A 20937-nucleotide genomic window follows, 5' to 3' on the forward strand; every position below is an offset into this window, starting at 1 on the left:
GATATCAAAGCCAGACAAAGATGTCACAAAAAAGGAAAACCACAGGACAATAGCACTGATGACCATAGATGCAAAAATCCTCAACAAAATACTGGTGAACAAAATCTAACAACACATTAAAAAGATCATACACCATGATCAAGTGGGGTTTATCCCAGGAATGCAAGGATTCTTCAATATATGCAAATCAATCAATGTGATCCACCATATTAACAAATTGAAGAAGAAAAAACATATGATAATTTCAACACATGCAGAAAAAGCTTTTGACAAAATTCAACACCCATTTATGATAAAAACTCTCCAGAAAGTGGGCATAGAGGGAACCTACCTCAAATTAATAAAGGCCATATATGACAAACTCACAGCCAACATCATTGTCAATGGTGAAAAACTGAAACCATTTCCTCTAAGATCAGGAACAAGACAAGGTTGCCCACTCTCACCACCATTATTCAACATAGTTTTGCAAGTTTTAGCCACAGCAATCAGAGAAGAAAAAGAAATAAAAGGAATACAAATCGGAAAAAAGTAAAACTGTCACTGTTCGCAGATGACATGATATTACACATAGAGTATCCTAAAGATGCTACCAGAAAGCTACCAGAGCTAATCAATGAATCTGGTAATGTAGCAGGATACAAAATTAATGCACTGAAATCTCTTGCATTCCTATACACTGTCGATGAAAAATCTGAAAGAGAAATTAAGGAAACACTCCCATTTACCACTGCAACAAAAAGAATAAAATACCTAGGAATAAACCTAGCTAAGGAGACAAACGACCTGTATACAGAAAACTGTAAGACTCTGACGAAAGAAATCAGACGATACAAACAGATGGAGAGATATACCATGTTCTTGGATTGGAAGAATCAATATTGGAAAATGACTATACTACCCAAAGCAGTCTACAGATTCAATGCAATCCCTATCAACTACCAATGGCATTTTTCACAGAACTAGAACAAAATTTTTTACAATTTGTATGGAAACAAAAAAGTCCCCGAATAGCCAAAGCAATCTGGAGAAAGAAAACTGGAGCTGGAAGAATCAGGCTTCCTGACTTCAAACTATACTACAAAGCTACAGTAATCAAGACAGTATGGTACTGGCACAAAAACAGAAATATAGATCAATGGGACAGGACAGAAAGCCCAGAGATAAACCCACGCACATATGGTCACCTTATCTTTGATAAAGGAGGCAAGAATATACAATGGAGAAAAGACAGCCTCTTCAATAAGTGGTGCTGGGAAAACGGGACAGCTACATGTAAAAGAATGAAATTAGAACATTCCCTCTAACATCATACACAAAAATAAACTCAAAGTGGATTAAAGAACTAAATGTAAGACAAGACACTATAAAACTCTAGGAGGAAAACATAGGCAGAACACTCTTTTACATAAATCACAGCAAGATCCTTTCTGACCCACCTCCTAGAGAAATGGAAATAAAAACAAAAATAAACAAATGGGACCTAATGAAATTTAAAAGCTTATGCACAGCAAAGGAAACCATAAATAAGACAAAAAGACAACCCTCAGAATGGGAGAAATTATTTGCAAATGAAGCAACTGACAAAGGGTTTATCTTCAAAATATACAAGCAGCTCATGCAGCTCAACATAAAAAAAACAAACAACCCAATGCAAATATGTGCAGAAGACCTAAATAGACATTTCTCCAAAGAAGATATACAGATTGCCAACAAACACATGAAAGGATGCTCAACATCACTAGTCATTAGAGAAATGCAAATCAAAACCACAATGAGGTATCACCTCACATGAGTCAGAATGCCCATCATCAAAAAATCTACAAACAATAAATGCTGGAGAGGGTGTGGAGAAAAGGGAACTGTCCTGCACTGTTGGTGGGAATGTAAATTGATACAGCCACTATGGAGAACAGTATGGAGGTTCCTTAAAAAACTAAAAATAGAACTACCCTATGACCCAGCATTCCCACTACTGGGCACATACCGTGAGAAAACTGTAATTCAAAAAGAGACATGTACCACAATGTTCATTGCAGCACTATCTACAATAGCCAGGACATGGAAGCAACCTAACTGTCCATCGACAGATGAATGCATAAAGAAGATGTGGCACGTATACACAATGGAATATTACTTAGCTATAAAAAAGAAATGAAATTGAGTTATTTGTGAGAGGTGGATGGACCTAGAGTCTGTCATACAGAGTGAAGTAAGCCAGAAAGAGAAAAACAAATATTGTATGCTAACACATATATATGGAATCCAGAAAAAAAATGGTTCTGATGAATTTATGGCCAGAACCAGAATAATAACACAGACATAGAGAATGGACTTGAGGACACAGGGTGGGAAGGGTACGTTGGGACGAAGTGAGAGAGTAGCACTGACATATATACACTACCAAATATAAAACAGGTAGCTAGTGGGAAGCAGCTGCATAGCACAGGGAGACCAGCTTAGTGCTTTGTTACCACCTAGAGGGATGGGATAGGGAGGGTGGGAGGGAGGCGCAAGAGGGAGGGGATATGGGGATATATGTATACATACAGCTTATTCACTTTTTTATACAGCAGGAACTAACCCAACATTGTAAAGCTATTATACTCCAATAAAGATGTTTAAGAAAAAACAAAAAGACACTATCTCAAAGGCATTTTTTTACAGTCCTTCCTTCATAGTAAGGTAATGCTATTAAATAATCCAGTCCATCCACAAATAGCTCCCCATATCTGCTGTAGTGTCTTCTACCATATCATTCTATATTTATGCATGTGTGAGATAATAAGTGTTTTAAACATTCTTATTTTGATAACCTGAACCTGTTGTTACTTCTGGGCTCTTGTCCTCTCCAAGTTACACAGTAAAGCCCACGACAAATGGGAAGAAGTTCAGTGTTGGTTCCTGCCTCATATCCCTTACTGTGCCACTGCCTCTTGGACCATAGTTTCCTCCACCGTAAGTTTCTCTTATGTTCCTACTGCCACCAAAATTTCCACTCTTCATTGGACCATAGATATAAGGTTGCTAATTATAATTTCTAAAAACATTCTAATTTCCACTTCCATAATTTTTTCCTGCATAGTTGTCATAATCACCTCTGTAGCCTCCCCACTACCCACCTCTGGCTGCCAGATCCAGATCCTCCACTATTATATCTTCATCTTCCTCCTTCATAACCTGTGCTACTTCTAAAATTGCCACCTCCAGATCTTCCTCCGTACCCATTATAGCTATCCCCAAATCCATGTCCTCTTCCATATCCATTAGATCCTACTCTAAACTTGCCTCATGATCCTGGTCCCCAAATTCACTGCCTCTGCACAAATCCCTCAAAGTCTCCTCTGCCACTCCTAGAACTTTGGACTTCCTGTGTTTCTTGTCTAGATAAAGCCTTTCTTACTTCTGACCACTGATGGTATGGTATTGCTGCAGTACAGTTTAATCCACATGATCATGGTTATCAAAAGTAGTAAACCCAGAACTTCCCTTGTGGTCAAGTGGTTAAGACTCTGCCCTTTCAAAGCGGGGGATGTGGGTTCAATCCCTGATCAGGGATCCCATGTGCCGCACAGTGCAGCCACAAAAAAAAAGTAATAAACCCAATGCTTTTCTTTCCAGACTGCCAATGCCTCCTTTCTTTCCACACTGCCTATCAGTAATTATCTCAAATGACATCAACTTTTCCATAGTCCTTGCAGTAATCTTTAAGCTGATGTTCTTTGGTATCTTCTTTAGTTCCACCAACAAACAGCTTCTTCAGTTACATGAGTGCCAGGTTTTCCAGATTCCTCTCTGGCTATGGCATATTTTGGCTCAATCACTCTTCCATCAATTGAATGAGATTTTGGAGCCATGGCAGCATCAACCTTAGCTATGGATGAAAAAGTTACAAAACCAAATACTCTTGAGTTTTGCTTGCAGGATCTCTCATTACCGCAGTCTGTAAGTTTTCCCCATGGCTCATAGTAGTTCCTCAAGCTTTCTTCTGTGGTTTCAAAGCTTAAGCCACCAATAATGTTTACAGAAATGTCCCTTTTCTCTCTCAATAGCAGACTCAGTCACTTCAGCTGGATTTCAGCCCAGACAGATGAGAGAGATGTCCACCAATGAGCATGAGCATACTTGTCCTGACACTGTTGTCTTGAGGCATTCTTTTCTTGATGGTCTCTGCTTCAGTGTAATGCATGCAGAGGCTTTCCATACCACAAGATGGTTTTCAAAATCATTTATATTTCATGTTAGATCTCTGATTTCTCTTTTTATATTTGTTTTGTGAGCTAGCTTAATTTCCCCAAATAACTATTTTTTCTCAAACTTTCCAAACTGAAGCTTTCCATCTTTCTCAGTTTTCCTCCCTCTCTCCCTTCCATTTTATTGACTTTCCCTTTAGTTCCATTCAGCTGACTTGCATTACTGTCACACTGATTATTATAGTTTTATATTAAAATGCTAATAATAGAGCAAACTGGGTTTTATTATTTATCACCATTTTCTGATAAATATCATCAATATAGTCATCCAGATATATATTAGAATTACTTTGTGGTGTTGAAATATATGCAAATGTTACTTTAAGTGAATTTTATTAAATTTACTGCTCATTTTATGGGAAACCTTGAATCTAGTTTCAAAAGTTTTTTATGTAAGAATATATATATTTCTGCATACACGATTCATGTAAAAATGAAAGTGACTTTTAAGATTTCTGAAACATATTTGACATACTTCTCCCCTAAATTTAACATAAAGATTCTCTCAATCAGGCATTTAGGCCTAATTTTGCCCCTGTCATTGAGGCAAAATTCTTGTGAGAATTCTTTACTCCACACCATGTGAATTATGAAGGTTTCCACTCTGTCTGGCAGGAACAGGCACTATTCCTGGCCCTATGTGAGCTCACGGTATTTCTCTCTAATCTTTTTCAGTTTCTTTCCTGGGGGGTTGCACATGTGCACATTGGTTGGCACTCAACTGACACTTGAGGAAGAGGACCCTCCACTTGGATTTCCCTTCTCTGTCCTGTGATCTGAAATTTCTCTCCATCCAGTGATGTTCAAAGTCTCATCTGGTTTCTTACCTATTTCTCAGGGTTCATTGCTCTTCATTGTCTTATGTCCAATGTCTTCAAACCTGTCATTTCATATATTTTGTTTTTTTTAAAGTTGATTTAGGCAAGAGGTTAAATCTGGTTCTCATTACTTCATTTTGAGTAAATAGGAAGTAATTTGAAAACACTTTCGTCAAATTCCTAGAAAAAGAGTATGTCTGTTTATTAATACTTTTTTATATAAATTTATTTTATTTATTTTGGCTGCATTGGGTCTTCGTTGCTGCACGCAGGCTTTCTCTAGTTGTGGCAAGCGGAAGATACTCTTCTTTGCTGTGCACGGGCTTCTCATTGTGGTGGCTTCTCTTGTTGCGGAGCACGGGCTCTAGGCACACGGGCTTCAGTAGCTGTGGCACGTGGGCTCAGTAGCTGTGGCACATGGGCCCTAGAGCACAGGTTCAGTAGTTGTGGCACACAGGCTTAGTTGCTCTGTGGCATGTGGGATCTTCCCAGACCAGGGTTCAAACTTGTGTCCCCTGCATTGGCAGACAGATTCTTAACCACTGCACCACCAGGGAAGCCCTGTTTATTAATACTTCGAAATGTTTCTAAGCTTCCTAGTCTGTTACATCTAATCAGCGATTTTTGTATTAGTAAAATAATTTTAATTTTAGTTATTGTAGCTTTAAATGTCTTCATGCTTAGTTTTTCCTCATTTTTTCTAATTATTGTTATTATTTTTAATAAACTTCAGAATATTTCCTCTTTAAAAAAGAAAAAATGCCAGGACCTTTGGCATATTTTAGAAGTTCATTCATTACGCGCTGTTATTTAAATATAAAAACACTAGGGTGAATCTGCAGTATGGAGGACAAGTACACATCCAGGTGACTAAAAACTAAGAGGACCCCACAAGTTAAAAAAGAAAGATTTTAGTGCTCATCTGAACCACCCTTCTAATGTACCTGAAAGTCACTTTACTAGACTTATCTAATTTTCCACAATTTCTCCCAGAGCCCAAGTGGCTGTAATTACGGATCTTCAGCGCGGGTTCCAACGTAGCAGAGGGGAGGCGTACTGGAGCTGAACAACCGGGTCCAGTGGGGAAATGTGCCCGCGCCCAGGCGCATTGTGGGTAATGTAGTCCCGCGCCCACCAGTGATCTGGCGAGCACGGTCTTGAGCTTCGGAGCCTTCTGGATAGTGCTGCGTCGCGCCCCGGGGCATTTTGGGTATTGTAGTCCCGCCCAGAGGTATTGTGGGTATCGCACTTTCGCTTCGCGCTGTTGTATTTCTGGACATTGTGACCATCTTTTAACGCTCGTGGTGAGCAAGCCAGCCTATGGCCGCTGACTCCCGGGGAAAGAGGGTTGGGAAAACTTGGCGAGGGCAGGCGGGGTTGGTCTGCCCTGTCCGCGGGTTCCTTGAGGTTTGATTGTTTTCCGGACGGGATCGGACGCAGTCCGCCTAGTAGGGGTTGTGGGCTGGGGTCTCGGGTCTCGCGCTGTCCGGCGGTGCTGGGGAGCCAGCGTCCTGTCCCGGAGGAGTCTGGACTGGTGCAGGTGATTTGGGGGACATAAGTACCCCTCGCCCGGAGCAGACGTCTCCACTGCTGGGGCGCGCAGCTCGGGCATATTTCCTGTGTCTTAATTGGGGAGCGCGGCTCGGGCATCCTTTCTGGGTCTTAACTGGGGAGCGCGGCTGGGTGGTGCCAACCATGGTGATGGAGGCGCCGCTTGGCCCCGATGTCCCGGATTTTGGGGGAAGGACTGGCCTGGGGCAAACACTCAGACTTGCCTTGATTGGGGTGGGGAGGACGACTTGGGTCAGCGGCATCGGGGCCCGCAGGCTCCTGGGGGAGTTGGAAGGGCCTGGTGGGAATCAGACATCCCCGGGTTTGCGTGGGGCGTCCTTGTGCCCAGATCTGCGACTCCAGAAGTTGTGTGGCTCCTCCGGCGCTGGAGCTCTTCCAGGAGCGTGGGGTGGAGCAAGTGGAGTGCAGCCCACGCGGCAGGGAAGAGAGGAGTGGGTGGCGAGACGTCCAGACTTAAGTTTTATTTTAAATTTTGCATTATGAAAACATTGTAAATATACACAGAAGTAGCCGTGAGGTCTCCTGGATTCATCGCGCAGATTCACCACTTATGAATGAGAGCCCTATCCTTTCTCCCGCAAATCTGCAACCTCAAGTGTGCGTCTCTTTGGGCATTGCCTTTCCCTCGGGGCCTATCCCAGGCCTGCTGTGGGAGCCCCGCCCTCCATAGGGAGAGTTCAAATCCAGGTCTGCCTCTTTCTCGTAGTCACTTTGAGCAAGGTACTGAACCTCCTGGGGCTGTTGGGAGTGTGGAAAGGGTAAAACGGGTGTCTGGTACATGCTAATATGACGTTCATTTCAATAACGTTCAATAACCCCCATAGGCACATAGAAGATTAATGTCATGCTGGATATCAGCATGACTTGAGAGAAGGCTTATTCTAAAACCCATACCCCAATTCTGTCCCTCGTATTGTCCTTCCCTTCCATACCTGGTTCTGATACCTTACTTTAGTGAAGTGCTTCCCAGCTGCACGCATGGGGGTTTCCAGCCCGCTGTCTGTGCTGGGAGAGAATCCTGAGGCCAGAACCACTTCTGTTGTACCAGGTTTGCCCTGGAGCACTTTGCTCCCTCACATCCAGAGGGGACTGCCCGTTAGGGAGGAGAGAACTCCTAGGGGCCTGGCAGCCCTGCCTCAGATGGGTACCACTTCCTTGTTGTGTCCTTGATATCTTATGCCAAAGTCATAATCCCTTTGGGGCACAGCTGCAGGTGGTTTCCCAGGAAGCCAGGCTTGTTCTTGAAGGGGCACATTCCTGTGCCCTCATTCAGGGCTTTCCATCTTCTCGGGAGTTGCTCCTGCATTGTCCTGCATTGTTTCTCTCCATATACATTCACACTGTTGTATTCTCAGGGCCTTAGAGTGCTGCCAAAACAACTATGGTGAAAAGTACTGTTTAGTTAGTGGTAGTCCTGTGTTGGCAGTGTGCTTTCTATTCACTGCCATATTTTATTTTCTCAGTCACCTTGCACATTAGGTAGTTGAATTCTCATTTTCTAGAGAGCGAAATGGTGTAGTAGAGGATTAAGTAACTTTTACTTTGGAGCTAGCTGATCTTCTTTAACTTTCAAAGTTTTAATGAAAATTTAAAAGGAGCTGCTCTATTTTTCACGTTGGTCTCATACATCTAATGCTGATAAAGATAAAATATATGTTCATTTTCTCCTGATCATTGGTCTCAGCCCCTAACACTAATGGTGACATTAATGACACCAGCAGAAGGCTGGAATCAGACCAGTGTTTGAAGTCCACATACCACCCACCCCTACCCCCACCCCCATAAAGATTTTTCTCCTTTCCTTTTTTGGGGGTATAGAAGGAGATGGAGTTATTACATTTAAAATTTATTACGAAAATTTTACAAATGCAGCCAAAAGTAGTGAGAGTACTGAAAGAGCATCTTTGTACCCCTCACTCAGCTTCAGCAGTTGTTAACATTCTGCTCTTCTCTTTCTTTTAGTTTTCTCTGTTGTAGTATTTTACAGCAAATCCCAGGTATTTTACCTGTGAATACTTCAGTGTGCATCGTTTTTGAATAAGGACTTTAAAGAAAACAACCTTTATACCAAATGGCGCACCCAACAAAATTAACCATAATTCCTTAATGTCATCTAATATTCAGCCTGTGTTCAGTTACCCCATTTGTCTCAAAATGCCTTGCTACAGTTTACATCCTACTCTCTTAACCCAGTTAAGAGGCATGAACAGGGAAATATTTGGAATTCTGTCTTCTGATTCCCCCCTTCCCCTTTCTTTATACCCACTCTTGCTTTGCTGATCTTTGTTAATAGCAGGAGTCCACCTCTGGGCACTTACTCCTTGACCTCAGCGTTCTTCTTGCCTCCTTGTGTTTTACAGATTTTCCCACTAATCTGATGAGCTGTTAAATCCTGTCAATTCTTCTTCCCTTTCTCCTCTCCCCTCACCTTTGTGTTAGCTCAGCATAATTTGTCTTTCCCCATGTTCTAGTTTGTCTGTTAAAAAAGGAACCTCCCTTTGGGCTCTGAAGTTGGACTCTTAGGCTCCACCACCTATTGACTCTGTGACCTTGGATATTGCCTCTGTTCTGTGTGCCTCCCTTTTTCTTATCTGTAAAATGGGGTTGATAGCAATGTCAGGGTTGTTGTGAGGTGGAAATGTGCCTGTGCTTCTGAAGTGGTTAGGGTGCCTGGCGCACAGTGAGTGCTCAGGGAAAAGTGAATTGTGGTGATGATTATCATCAATTCTGAATTGCCCCCCCCAAACACACACCTTTTCAGAATTATCCTTTACTCTTCACTCTGATTGGACTCTGTCTTACAGTCACATGGGAATATATTCTATTCCATGCAGTTGTATTCCTTCATGCCTTTTTTTTATTTTTTGAATTTTATATATTTTTTTATACAGCAGGTTCTTAGTAGTTATCCATTTTAAACATATTGGTGTATATATGTCAATCCCAGTCTCCCAATTCATACCACCACCACCACCACCACCCCCGCCACTTTCCCCCCTTGGTGTCCATACGTTTGTTCTCTACATCTGTGTCTCAATTTCTGCCCTGCAAACTCGTTCATCTGTACCATTTTTCTAGGTTCCACATATATGTGTTAATACACGATATTTGTTTTTCTCTTTCTGACTTACTTCACTCTGTATGACAGTCTCTAGATCCATCCACGTCTCTACAAATGACTCAATTTCGTTCCTTTTTATGGCTGAGTAATATTCCATTGTATATAGGTACCACATCTTCTTTATTCATTCGTCTGTCGATGGGCATTTAGGTTGCTTCCATGACCTGGCTATCGTAAATAGTGCTGCAATGAACATTGGGGTGCATGTGTCTTTTTGAATTATGGTTTTCTCTGGGTATATGCCAAGTAGTGGGATTGCTGGGTCATATGGTAATTCTATTTTTAGTTTTTTAAGGAACCTCCATACTGTTCTCCATAGTGGCTGTATCAATTTACATTCCCACCAACAGTGCAGGAGGGTTCCCTTTTCTCCACACCCTCTCCAGCATTTGTTGTTTGTAGATTTTCTGATGATGCCCATTCTGACTGGTGTGAGGTGATACCTCACTGGAGTTTTGATTTGCATTTCTCTAATAAGAAGTGATGTTGAGCAGCTTTTCATGTGCTTCTTGGCCATCTGTATGTCTTCCTTGGAGAAATGTCTATTTAGGTCTTCTGCCCATTTTTGGATTGGGTTATTTGCTTTTTTAAATATCGAGCTGCATGAGCTGTTTATATGTTTTGGAGATTAATCCTTTGTCCGTTGATTCATTTGCAAATATTTTCTCCCATTCTGAGGGTTGTCTTTTTGTCTTGTTTGTAGTTTCTTTTGCTTTGCAAAAGCTTTTAAGTTTCATTAGGTCCCATTTGTTTATTTTTGTTTTTATTTCCATTACTCTAGGAGGTGGATCAAAAAATATCTTGCTGTGATTTATGTCAAAGAGTGTTCTTCCTATGTTTTCCTCTAAGAGTTTGATAGTGTCCAGTCTTACATTTAGGTCTTTAATCCATTTTGAGTTTATTTTTCTGTATGGTGTTAGGGAGTGTTCTAATTTCATTCTTTTACATGTAGCTGTCCAGTTTCCCCAGCACCACTTATTGAAGAGACTATCTTTTCTCCATTGTATATCCTTGCCTCCTTTTTCATAGATTAGTTGACAGTAGGTGCGTGAGTTTATCTCTGTGCTTTCTATCCTGTTCCACTGATCTATATTTCTGTTTTTGTGCCAGTACCATATTGTCTTGATGACTGTAGCTTTGTAGTATAGTCTGAAGTCAGGGAGTCTGATTCCTCCAGCTCCGTTTTCTTCCTTCAAGACTGCTTTGGCTATTCGGGGTCTTTTGTGTCTCCATACAAATTTTAAGCTGATTTGTTCTACTTCCGTAAAAAATGCCGTTGGTAATTTGATAGGGATTGCATTGAATCTGTAGATTGCTTTTGGTAGTATAGTTATTTGCACAGTATTGATTCTTCCAATCCAAGACCATGGTATATCTCTCCATCTGTTGGTATCATCTTTAATTTCTTTCAACAGTGTCTTATAGTTTTCTGCATACAGGTCTTTTGTGTCCCTAGGTAGGTTTATTCCTAGGTATTTTATTCTTTTTGTTGCAATGGCAAATGGGAGTGTTTCCTTAATTTCTCCTTCAGATTTTTCATCATTAGTGTATAGGAATGCAAGAGATGTCTGTGCATTAATTTTGTATCCTGAAACTACCAAATTCATTGATGAGCTCTAGTAGTTTTCTGGTGGCATCTTTAGGATTCTCTATGTATAGTATCATGTCATCTGCAAACAGTGACAGTTTTACTTCTTCTTTTCCAATTTGTATTCCTTTTATTTCTTTTTCTTCTCTGATTGCCGTGGCTAGGACTTCCTAAACTATGTTGAATAATAGTGGTGAGAGTGGGCATCCTTGTCTCTTTCCTGATCTTAGAGGAAATGCTTTCAGTTTTTCACCATTGAGAATGATGTTTGCTGTGGGTTTGTTGTATATGGCCTTTATTATGTTGAGGTAGGTTCCCTCTATGCCCACTTTCTGGAGAGTTTTTATCATAAATGGGTGTTGAATTTTGTCAAAAGCTTTTTCTGAATCTATTGAGATGATCATATGGTTTTTCTTCTTCAATTTGTTAATATGCTGTATCACATTGATTGATTTGCATATATTGAAGTATCCTTGCATCCCTGGGATAAATCCCACTTGATCATGGTGTATGATCCTTTTAATGTGTTGTTGGATTCTGCTTGCTAGTATTTTGTTGAGGATTTTTGCATCTATATTCGTCAGTGATATTGGTCTGTAATTTTCTTTTTTTGTAGTGTCTTTGTCTCATTTTGGTATCAGGGTGATGGTGGCCTCATAGGATGAGTTTGGGAATGTTCCTTCCTCTGCAATTTTTTTGGAAGAGTTTGAGAAGGATGGGTGTTAGCTCTTCTCTAAATGTTTGATAGAATTCACCTGTGAAGCCATCTGGTCCTTGGCTTTTGTTTGTTGGAAGATTTTTAATCACAGTTTCAATTTCATGACTTGTGATTGGTCTGTTCATATTTTCTGTTTCTTCCTGATTCAGTCTTGGAAGGTTATACCTTTCTAAGAATTTGTCGATTTCTTCCAGGTTGTCCATTTTATTGGCATAGAGTTGCTTGTAGTCGTCTCTTAGGATGCTTTGTATTTCTGTGGTGTCTGTTGTAACTTCTCCTTTTTCATTTCTAATTTAATTAATTTTGAGTCCTCTCCCTCTTTTTCTTGATGAGTCTGGCTAATGGTTTATCAATTTTGTTTATCTTCTCAAAGAACCAGCTTTAAGTTTTATTGATCTTTGCTATTTGTTTTCTTTGTTTCTTTTTCATTTATTTCTGCTCTGATGTTTATGATTTCTTTCCTTCTACTAACTTCGGGTTTTGTTTATTCTTCTTTCTCTAGTTCCTTTACGTGTAAGGTTAGGTTGTTTATTTAAGATTTTTCTTGTTTCTTGAGGTAGGCTTGTGTAGCTATAGACTTCCCTCTTAGAACTGCTTTTGCTGCATCCCATAGGTTTTGGATCATTGTGTTTTCATAGTCATTTGTCTCTAGGTATTTTGTGATTTCCTCTTTGATTTCTTCAGTGATCTCTTGGTTATTTAGTAACGTATTGTTTAGCCTCCATGTGTTTGTGTTTTTTACGTTTTTTTTCCCTGTAATTGATTTCTGATCTCATAGTGTTGTGGTCAGAAAAGATGCTTGATATGATTTCAGTTTTCTTAAATTTACTGAGGCTTGATTTGTGACCCAAGATGTCATCTGTCCTGGAGAATGATCTGTGTGAACTTGAGAAGAAAGTGTAATCTGCAGTTTTTGGGTGGAATGTCCTATAAATATCAATTAACTCTTCACTCTCATTATTCTGAATTCTTTTTCTGGAAGGTTGCCTATCTCCACTTCATTTAGTTGTTTTTCTGGGGTTTTATCTTGTTCCTTCATCTGATGCATAGCCCTCTGCCTTTTCATCTTGTCTATCTTTCTGTGAATGTGGTTTTTTTTCCACAGGCTGCAGGATTGTAGTTCTTGCTTCTGCTCTCTGCCCTCTGGTGGATGAGGCTATCTAAGAGGCTTGTGAAAGTTTCCTGATGGGAGGGACTCCATGGTGGGTAGAGCTGGTTGTTGCTCTGGTGGGCAGAGCTCAGTAAAACTTTAATCCACTTGTCTGCTGATGGGTGGGGCTGGGTTTCCTCCCTGTTGGTTGTTTGGCCTGAGGCGACCCAACACTGGAGCCTACCTGGGCTCTTTGGTGGGGCTAATGGCGGACTCTGGGAGGGCACATGCCAAGGAGTACTTCCGAGAACTTCTGCCGCCAGTGTCCGTGTCCTCATGGTGAGACACAGCCACTGCCCGCCTCTGCAGGAGACCCTCCAACACTAGCAGGTAGGTCTGGTTCAGTCTCCTATGGGGTCACTGCTCCTTGCCCTGGGTCCCAATGCGCACACTCCTTTGTGTGTGCCCTCCAAGAGTGGAGTTTCTGTTTCCCCAGTCCTGTTGAAGTCCTGCAGTCAAATCCCGCTAGCCTTCAAAGTCTGATTCTCTAGGAATTCCTCCTCCCGTTGCTGGACCCCCAGCTTGGGAAACCTGACGTGGGGCTCAGAACCTTCACTCCAGTGCGTGGACTTCTGTGGCATAAGTGTTCTCCAGTTTGTGAGTCACCCACCCAGCAGTTATGGGATTTGATTTTATTGTGATTGCTCCTCTCCTACCGTCTCATTGTGGCTTCTTGTCTTTGGATGTGGGGTATCTTTTTTGGTGAGTCCCAGTGTCTTCCTGTCAATGATTGTTCAGCAGTTAGTTGTGATTCTGGTGCTCTTACAAGAGGGAGTGAGAGCATGTCCTTCTACTCTGCCATCTTGAGCCAATCTCTTCCTTCATGCCTTTATGCTTCACAAATTCAGTCTTGTTATCTAAGTAGCTCAGATGTTTCTCCAGTGCAAAGACTTCTCAATGTTCTCTGGCAGAATTACTCCTATTGCTCCCTTTAGTCCCAGAGCACCTTATACATGAGGACTCCAGGGTACTTGCATGGTACATCCTGTTTGTCCCACTGGTTTTGAGATGGTGCTTTGAGGGATGGGCACCTTGTCTGCTCCTCATGGGTCACTGATTGGCACCCAACTGTGAGGATACGAGGGGTTGTCCTTTCTGCCTGGAAAGGTTTGTAGGAGGCATGATGGAAACTCAAGTGGAAAAGGGGGTTAGGCTATTATTGGGGTAGACCGTGGGTGCCAAGATAATAGGTGTGGACCTTTTTTGTGGTCATTGGGACCCACTGCAGGGATTTGAGCAGAGAAGGCTCATCATTTCTTCCTTCAGTTATTACCTCATCTCTGTGTTCTCCTTTATAATGGAAATCATCAAGACAGTTGTCTATGTTTGATAATCCAGTTTTTCTCTGCCCAATCTCTAATTAATTTCCAGCTATTTGGGATTTTTAAAAATAATTTATTGTTACTGATTTCTTATTCAATTCCATTCAAGTCAAAGAACCTTCATAGTGTTTTCCACAGTGCCTATACAGTGCACTAGGGTTTCAGTTTCTCCACATCCTCGCCAGAACTTGTTATTTTGTCTGTGTGTGTATGTTGTTTTTAGTTTTTTAAATAATGGCCATTTTAATGGGTAGAGGTGCTATCTGATTGTGGTATTGATTTGTATTTCCCTGATAATTTGTAATGCTTAGCGTCTTTTCATATGCTGTTGGCCATTGTATCTCTTCTTTGGAGAAATGTTTATTTAAGTCCTTAGTCCATTTTTTAGTCTGGATATATGTTTTTTGTTAGTGAGTTGGAGTTCTTTATATATTCGGGATATTAACCCTTTATCTGATACATGGTTTGCATCTATTTTCTCTCATTCCATAAATTGCCTTTTCACTTTGTTTTTTGTTCCCCTTGCTGCACAGAAGTTTTTAAGTTTAATGTAGTCTCATTTGTCTATTTTTGCTTTTGTTGCTTGTGCTTTTCGTGTTATATCCAAGAAATTATTGCCTATTCCAATGTCATGAAGCTTTTCTTCCCCTATGTTTCCTTCTAGGAGTTTTATAGTTTCAGGCCTGGGGTTTAGCAATTTTAATATTTGCAAATAATCAACCTTTGGCTTTTTAATTTTCTTTGGAGTTTCATTTATATTACTTTGATATTTTTTCCTCTTTATTATTTTCTTCTTTTTTTTCCTTTTCATTTCCTAGCTTCTTAAGGTGGGAGCTGGAGTTACTTTTTTAAATTAAAACTTTTCTGGTGTATTCATTTAAAGCTATAAGTTTCCCTTTAAGAACTGCCTTAGCTGCTGTATTTGTTGCTAGAATTGCCATAATAAAGCACCACAGACTGGGTGGCTTAAACGACAGAGATTGATTTTCTCTCAATTCTGGAGGCTAGAAGTTAAAGATCAAGCTGTTGGCAGTGTTGGTTTCTTCTGAGGCCCTTCTTTGGCTTGTAGCTGGCTGCCTTCTCCCTGTTTACATGGGCTTCCCTCTGGACCTGTCTGTGTTCAAATTTCCTCTTATAAGGACACCAGTTATATTGGATTAGGGCCTACCCTAATAATGCCATTTTAACCTAATTATGTCTTTGAAGACCTATCTAAAAATACAATCACATTCTAAGGCACTGGAGGTTATGAATTCACATATGAATTTCATAGGGGACACAATACACCTGTAATAGATCTATATCACAAGTTTGGTTAGTTGTCATACGTTTTGATATGTTGTGTTTATTAGAATCATTCAGTTAAAAGTATTTCTAAATGTCCCATGGAACTTTTTCTTTCATCCATATCTCCTTTAGACCAGTGTTGCTTTACTGATTCCTACTTTAATTCCATCTTGGGCAAAGAACATACTCTTTTTAAGTTTCAGTCCTTTGGAATTGGTGACTTGTTTTATATGCCTTGGAATTTCATTTTCCTTGGTTAATATTCTTTGTGCCCCTTCTACACTTGCAGGGTTTAGCATTCTATAAATGTCAATTTGATCAATACTGCCTGATAGTATTTTTTAAACCTTCTGTTTTTCTTCTTTACTGTTAGTTTGCTTTTTCATTTACTGAGAAGTGTATCAAGTTTTTTTAACTGTGATTATGATTGTTTCTCTTTTCCACTGTCATTTTTTTCCTTCATGTATTTTTTCCAGTCTATGACTTGACTTTTTATTTTCTTGCCAGTATCTTTTGCAGAACAGAAGTCTTTTAATCCTAACAGAATCCACCTTATCAATATTTTTCTTTCATTGGTTGTGTTTTTGGTGTTATATCTGAAGAGACACTGCCAAGTCCCTGGTCACCTAAATTTTCTCCCATGTTATTTTCTAGGAGTTTTATAGTTTCATATTTTACCTTTAGCTCTGCTATCCATTTTTAAAAAATCAATCAATTAAGTAATTAATTAATGGCTGTGTTGGGTCTTCGTTGCAGTGTGCAGGCTTCTTATGGTGGTGGCTTCTCTTGTTCTGGAGCACAGGCTCTAGGCACACAGGCTTCAGTAGTTGTGGCACGCAGGCTCAGTAGTTGTGGCGCATGGGCTTAGTTGCTCCGCGGCATGTGGGATCTTCCTAGACCAGGGCTCGAACCTGTGTCTTCTGCATTGGCAGGAGGATTCTTAACCACTGCACCACCAGGGAAGTCCCTGCTATCCATTTTGAGTTAATTTTTGAGGAAGGTGTAAGGTCTGTGTATGTGTATGTTCACTTGTTCCAGTACTGCCCATTTATTGAAAAGATAGTCCTTTCTCCATTAAATTTTCCTTGCTCAGTTGACTTTATTTATGTGAGTCTATTTCTTTGCTCTCTATTCTGTTCCATTGATCCATTTGTCTATTTTTTAAATTTATTTTTTGCCAATACCACACTTTCTTAATTCCTGTAGCTTTATAGTAAGTTGCAAAATCTGGTCAGGTCAGTCTTCTGACTTTGTTGTTCTTCAGTATTGTGTTGGCTCTTCTGGGCCCTTGCCTTTCCGTATAAACTTTAGAACCAGTTTGTTGATCTCTTCAAAGTAACTTGCTGGGATTTTAATGGATTGAATGTATAGATCAAGTTGGGAAGAACTGACATCTTAACAATATCAGGTCTCCCTATCCATAATATGGACTATCCATTTTATTAGATCTTTGATTTTTTTTCAGCAGAGTTTTGTAGTTTTCCTCATACAGATCTTATACAAAATTTTAAAAGATTTATACCTAAGTATTTCATTTTTCTGGGTGCTAATGTTGTGTTGTTGATTTCAAAATCTATCTGTTCATGGCTGGTATAGGAAAGCAGTTGATTTTTGTATATTAACCTTGTATCCTGCAGCTTTGATATATCACTTGTTCTAGAAATTTCTTGTTGATTCTTTGGGATTTTCTGCATAGACAATCAGGTCATCTGCAGACAAAGACAGTTTTATTTCTTCCTTCCCAATGAGTATACCTTTTATTTCCCTTTCTTATCTTCTTACATTAGCTTGGAATTCCAGCACGGTGTTGAATAGGAGTGGTGAAAGGTGACATTCTTGCCTTGTTTTTGATCTTAGTGGATAGCATCTAGTTTCTCAGCATTAAATATGATGTTAGTTGTAGATTTTGCACTTTTAATTTAAGCGTAGCCACAATTATTTGCAGAGAGTATTAGCACAGCCCATTTTTAGCCTAATCCTAACAAAATTAATATTGATTCTTTAATGTCATCTAATATCTTATCAGTGTTCATATTTCTTTGATTGCCTCCAAAATGTCTAAACAAGGTCCACACATTGTATTTGATTGCTGTGTCACTTAAGTCTTCCTTTTATTCCATAAGACCTCCCTCTTTTTATGCTATTAACTTGTTGAAATCTTCATATTTTAAAAAAATTGCAAATTATGTCAGTTCACCCTCAGTACTTCAGCATCATTTCTTAATAATGACTTGTTTTTCTCTATATCCAGAATATCATGATTCATTTGAATTGGCCTTCATAGTCCCCAAAATGTTTTTCAGTTCGTTTGTGCAGACTAGTCAGTCAAGGCTAATAGATGACATCTGAAGAATGGTTTATCTCTTAAGTGGATTTGCATTAAGGACAATCTCTCCTCTTAAAAATTTTGTCATGAAATTGACTTGTTGAAGACCTAGGGTATTTTATGACTGCCCATTCTTAAATTTCAAGTCACATTTCAAATCTTGGGTATATAAGTGAAGAGGAAGGTGCAATACTCGGGATATTAACCCTTTATCTGATACATGGTTTGCATCTATTTTCTCTCATTCCATAAATTGCCCTTTCACTTTGTTGTTTGTTCCCCAGAACAGAGTCACAAAAAAACAGGCAATTTTCCCTCTCCTGCTTATGGTTTCTACCGTGCTTCAAGTCCCCCCGTCCCCCAAATCTACATTCTGTCCTGAGCTGTAGTGGTCTTTCTGTTTTGAATTTCCTAGGCCTTGTCCTTTGGCCTCAGGGCTGATGTGGATGGGGAGCTTCTATTTTCACTATGATAGGTCACTTTATTTCTCAATGTGAATGCTCACCTGTGGGCACTATGAGGCCCTTTCCTCTTAATAGAGTCCACACAGTGACTTAATAGAGTCTCATCCAGCTGCTGGGGCTGTGGACTTCATTTCCCAACTGGAGATTGGGACTAAACCTGCTGCTGGCCCAGCTCTGGGAGCCTTATTTACAGGACACTGGTTAAGAGTGGATGACTCTGATGCCCTCTGCAACCTGCCTTCCTTACCTCCTTCTTGCCTCTGCTGAACTGGGAGGCTGGATAGAAGGGTACTTCTCCCAAGCACCCCCTCACTTCTCTTCTCTTTCCCCAGCTCTGCCTCTGCAACTTGACTCTTCTCTAGGAAGAGCACTCAGCAGACCAAGAATATGGCCCCAGGGCTCCTGACAACCAGGGATGAGGTGAGTCCTGAAATTTCTTCCTAGCTCTTGCAGGATGGACCCATTGCCTTTTCTTGTCTTGGAGCTGCCTTGTTGGTACCTAGCCCTGATCTTGGAGTTGTGGTTCATCTTACCTGGAGCCTTTTCTCAGACTCCTCTGCTCCATTCATGACCTATGCATTCATCAAGTAGTAAAGTGTTATCAACGCAGTTAAAACACAGTCATGCTTATGTGCCCAGTGATTCCCAAGGCTTAAAAAAGTGAAGGAAGGCTTTCAAGGAAGGAGCTGCCTGAGCTGCCCCTGACAGATTTGGCAAGTTGAAGAGCTGAGGGAATGCATTCCTGTGGGAATGTGGCTGGAAGCCTAGCATGTCTCAGAGAGCAGGTGACCTGCAGGCTGTCCCTCATCATATGGGAAGCTTGGAGCGGTCAGTGGCCTTTTGTCACATCATTTTTCTCTGTTTAGAGGTGAGGATGCTGATCTGCTGTCTGCTGGTGATTCATGGGTAGATTTAGTTTGGCTGACCCCATGCTTTATATTTGGGTTTTCCACACTTAAAAATTGGAAGATTACACCTAAGTCCTGAGTCCACACTCTTGGTGTGTATGACAAGTAGCTGGAGCCAAACGGCATCTCCATGGTGTAGTCACACCCCCTTGTGCCTCTTAACCCCACGGCTGAGGTGCCTGATTCATTCATTACTTGCCTTGCCCCTGAAGGCTTTGCTTTCACCCCCTCTGAGCCTGGATGGAAGTAGTTCAGCCAGAATCCTGAAAGCCAGGCTGAGGAGTGTGGACTTGAACCTGGAACAAGTTTGGTTTTGAAGGATTCTGAGAAGGAATTTGCCATAAATAGTAATCGAATGAATGTATGTCCTGAAGGGAAGATTTTCTAATCCCTGAGACTAGGCATATTGTGAACTTCACATAATCAAATGGAGTTAACATTTACTGACCACCTAAACAGATGCCAAGTGGGATGCTTATGCTGATTATATCAATTACCAAAAATAGTGTCAGTTGGGCTAATTAAGTTTTGCTTTGCCTGTCCTAAAAATATGACAAGTGTAGAATTTTTTTGTAAGATCTGAACTTGATCTTAATACTGAGCTCATATAGTGGATATTTGTCTGTTACTGTATCAGTTAAAAATCATTGGTTTTGATGTTATCAGATATCGTTGAGGGCTGTATGTCCCTCAGTTGTCAAATCTTTTATACCTTTGAGAGAAAATGTTTATGTAGTGCATGCAATTCAGAATGTTCCCGTGGTGCAGGGGCGGGGGGGGGGGGAGCTTTTCTTTTGTATGTTTCACTTTACCATTTCTGATGTTAATAGAGAAGCATTCTTGGCCAAAATGGAACATTGCTTTTCCTGTCCCTATTCTGCCACTGCCTGTGGGATCCTTAGCACACCCTGAACCTTATCCTATCTATGACCAACATCTCTCAGTGTACATTTTTTTCTTTTATTCATTCATGAAAAATTGATTCCAGGGCACGAGCATCTGAGTAGGTTTGTTTTTTAAGATGAAGTTTCTGTATCTGCAAATGTAAGACACTTATAACATAGCTGTTTCATAAATGGACCCAATCTTAACTTACTTTGAAAGTACAAAAGAACAAAGGGGTTTGTTTGTTTTTATGTTTGTTATTTGAGGCATAGAAATTATATATTTTAGGGTTCTTTAAATTCCATTTTCAGATACTTTGTTATATGTCAGTTCTGAATTATATAGAATATTCTGACCTATATGTACATCATGACATTTAGGCATTTTTTCCTAAGGGCTTTTACCCAAGAGGAGAAATTGAAATATGCATTAGAGTTGTGACATAGAAGGGGGTTGTACCTAGAGGCTATTAACTGGTAGGAAATTAGCACTCTTTTATTTAATCTCAAAAAATTTTTTTGAATG

General features: G+C 40.3%; 1 protein-coding gene and 1 pseudogene across 1 annotated transcript in view; one reads left to right on the forward strand and one right to left on the reverse strand.

Moving 5' to 3' along the window:
• Positions 1-2856: 2856 nt before the first annotated feature.
• LOC103011451 (heterogeneous nuclear ribonucleoproteins A2/B1-like) lies at positions 2857-6351 on the reverse strand (annotated as a pseudogene).
• ZNF169 (zinc finger protein 169) overlaps positions 6299-20937 on the forward strand; it is a 47063-nt gene continuing 32424 nt past the window's right edge. The window contains exons 1-2 of the mRNA XM_057547826.1: positions 6299-6375; positions 18952-19039. Coding sequence (XP_057403809.1) covers positions 19007-19039 — 33 coding nt within the window. The 5' untranslated portion in view covers positions 6299-6375; positions 18952-19006. The remainder of the gene's footprint in view (positions 6376-18951; positions 19040-20937) is intronic.

Source organism: Balaenoptera acutorostrata, chromosome 6 (assembly GCF_949987535.1).
Source record: "Balaenoptera acutorostrata chromosome 6, mBalAcu1.1, whole genome shotgun sequence".
NCBI classification, from domain to species: domain Eukaryota; kingdom Metazoa; phylum Chordata; class Mammalia; order Artiodactyla; family Balaenopteridae; genus Balaenoptera; species Balaenoptera acutorostrata.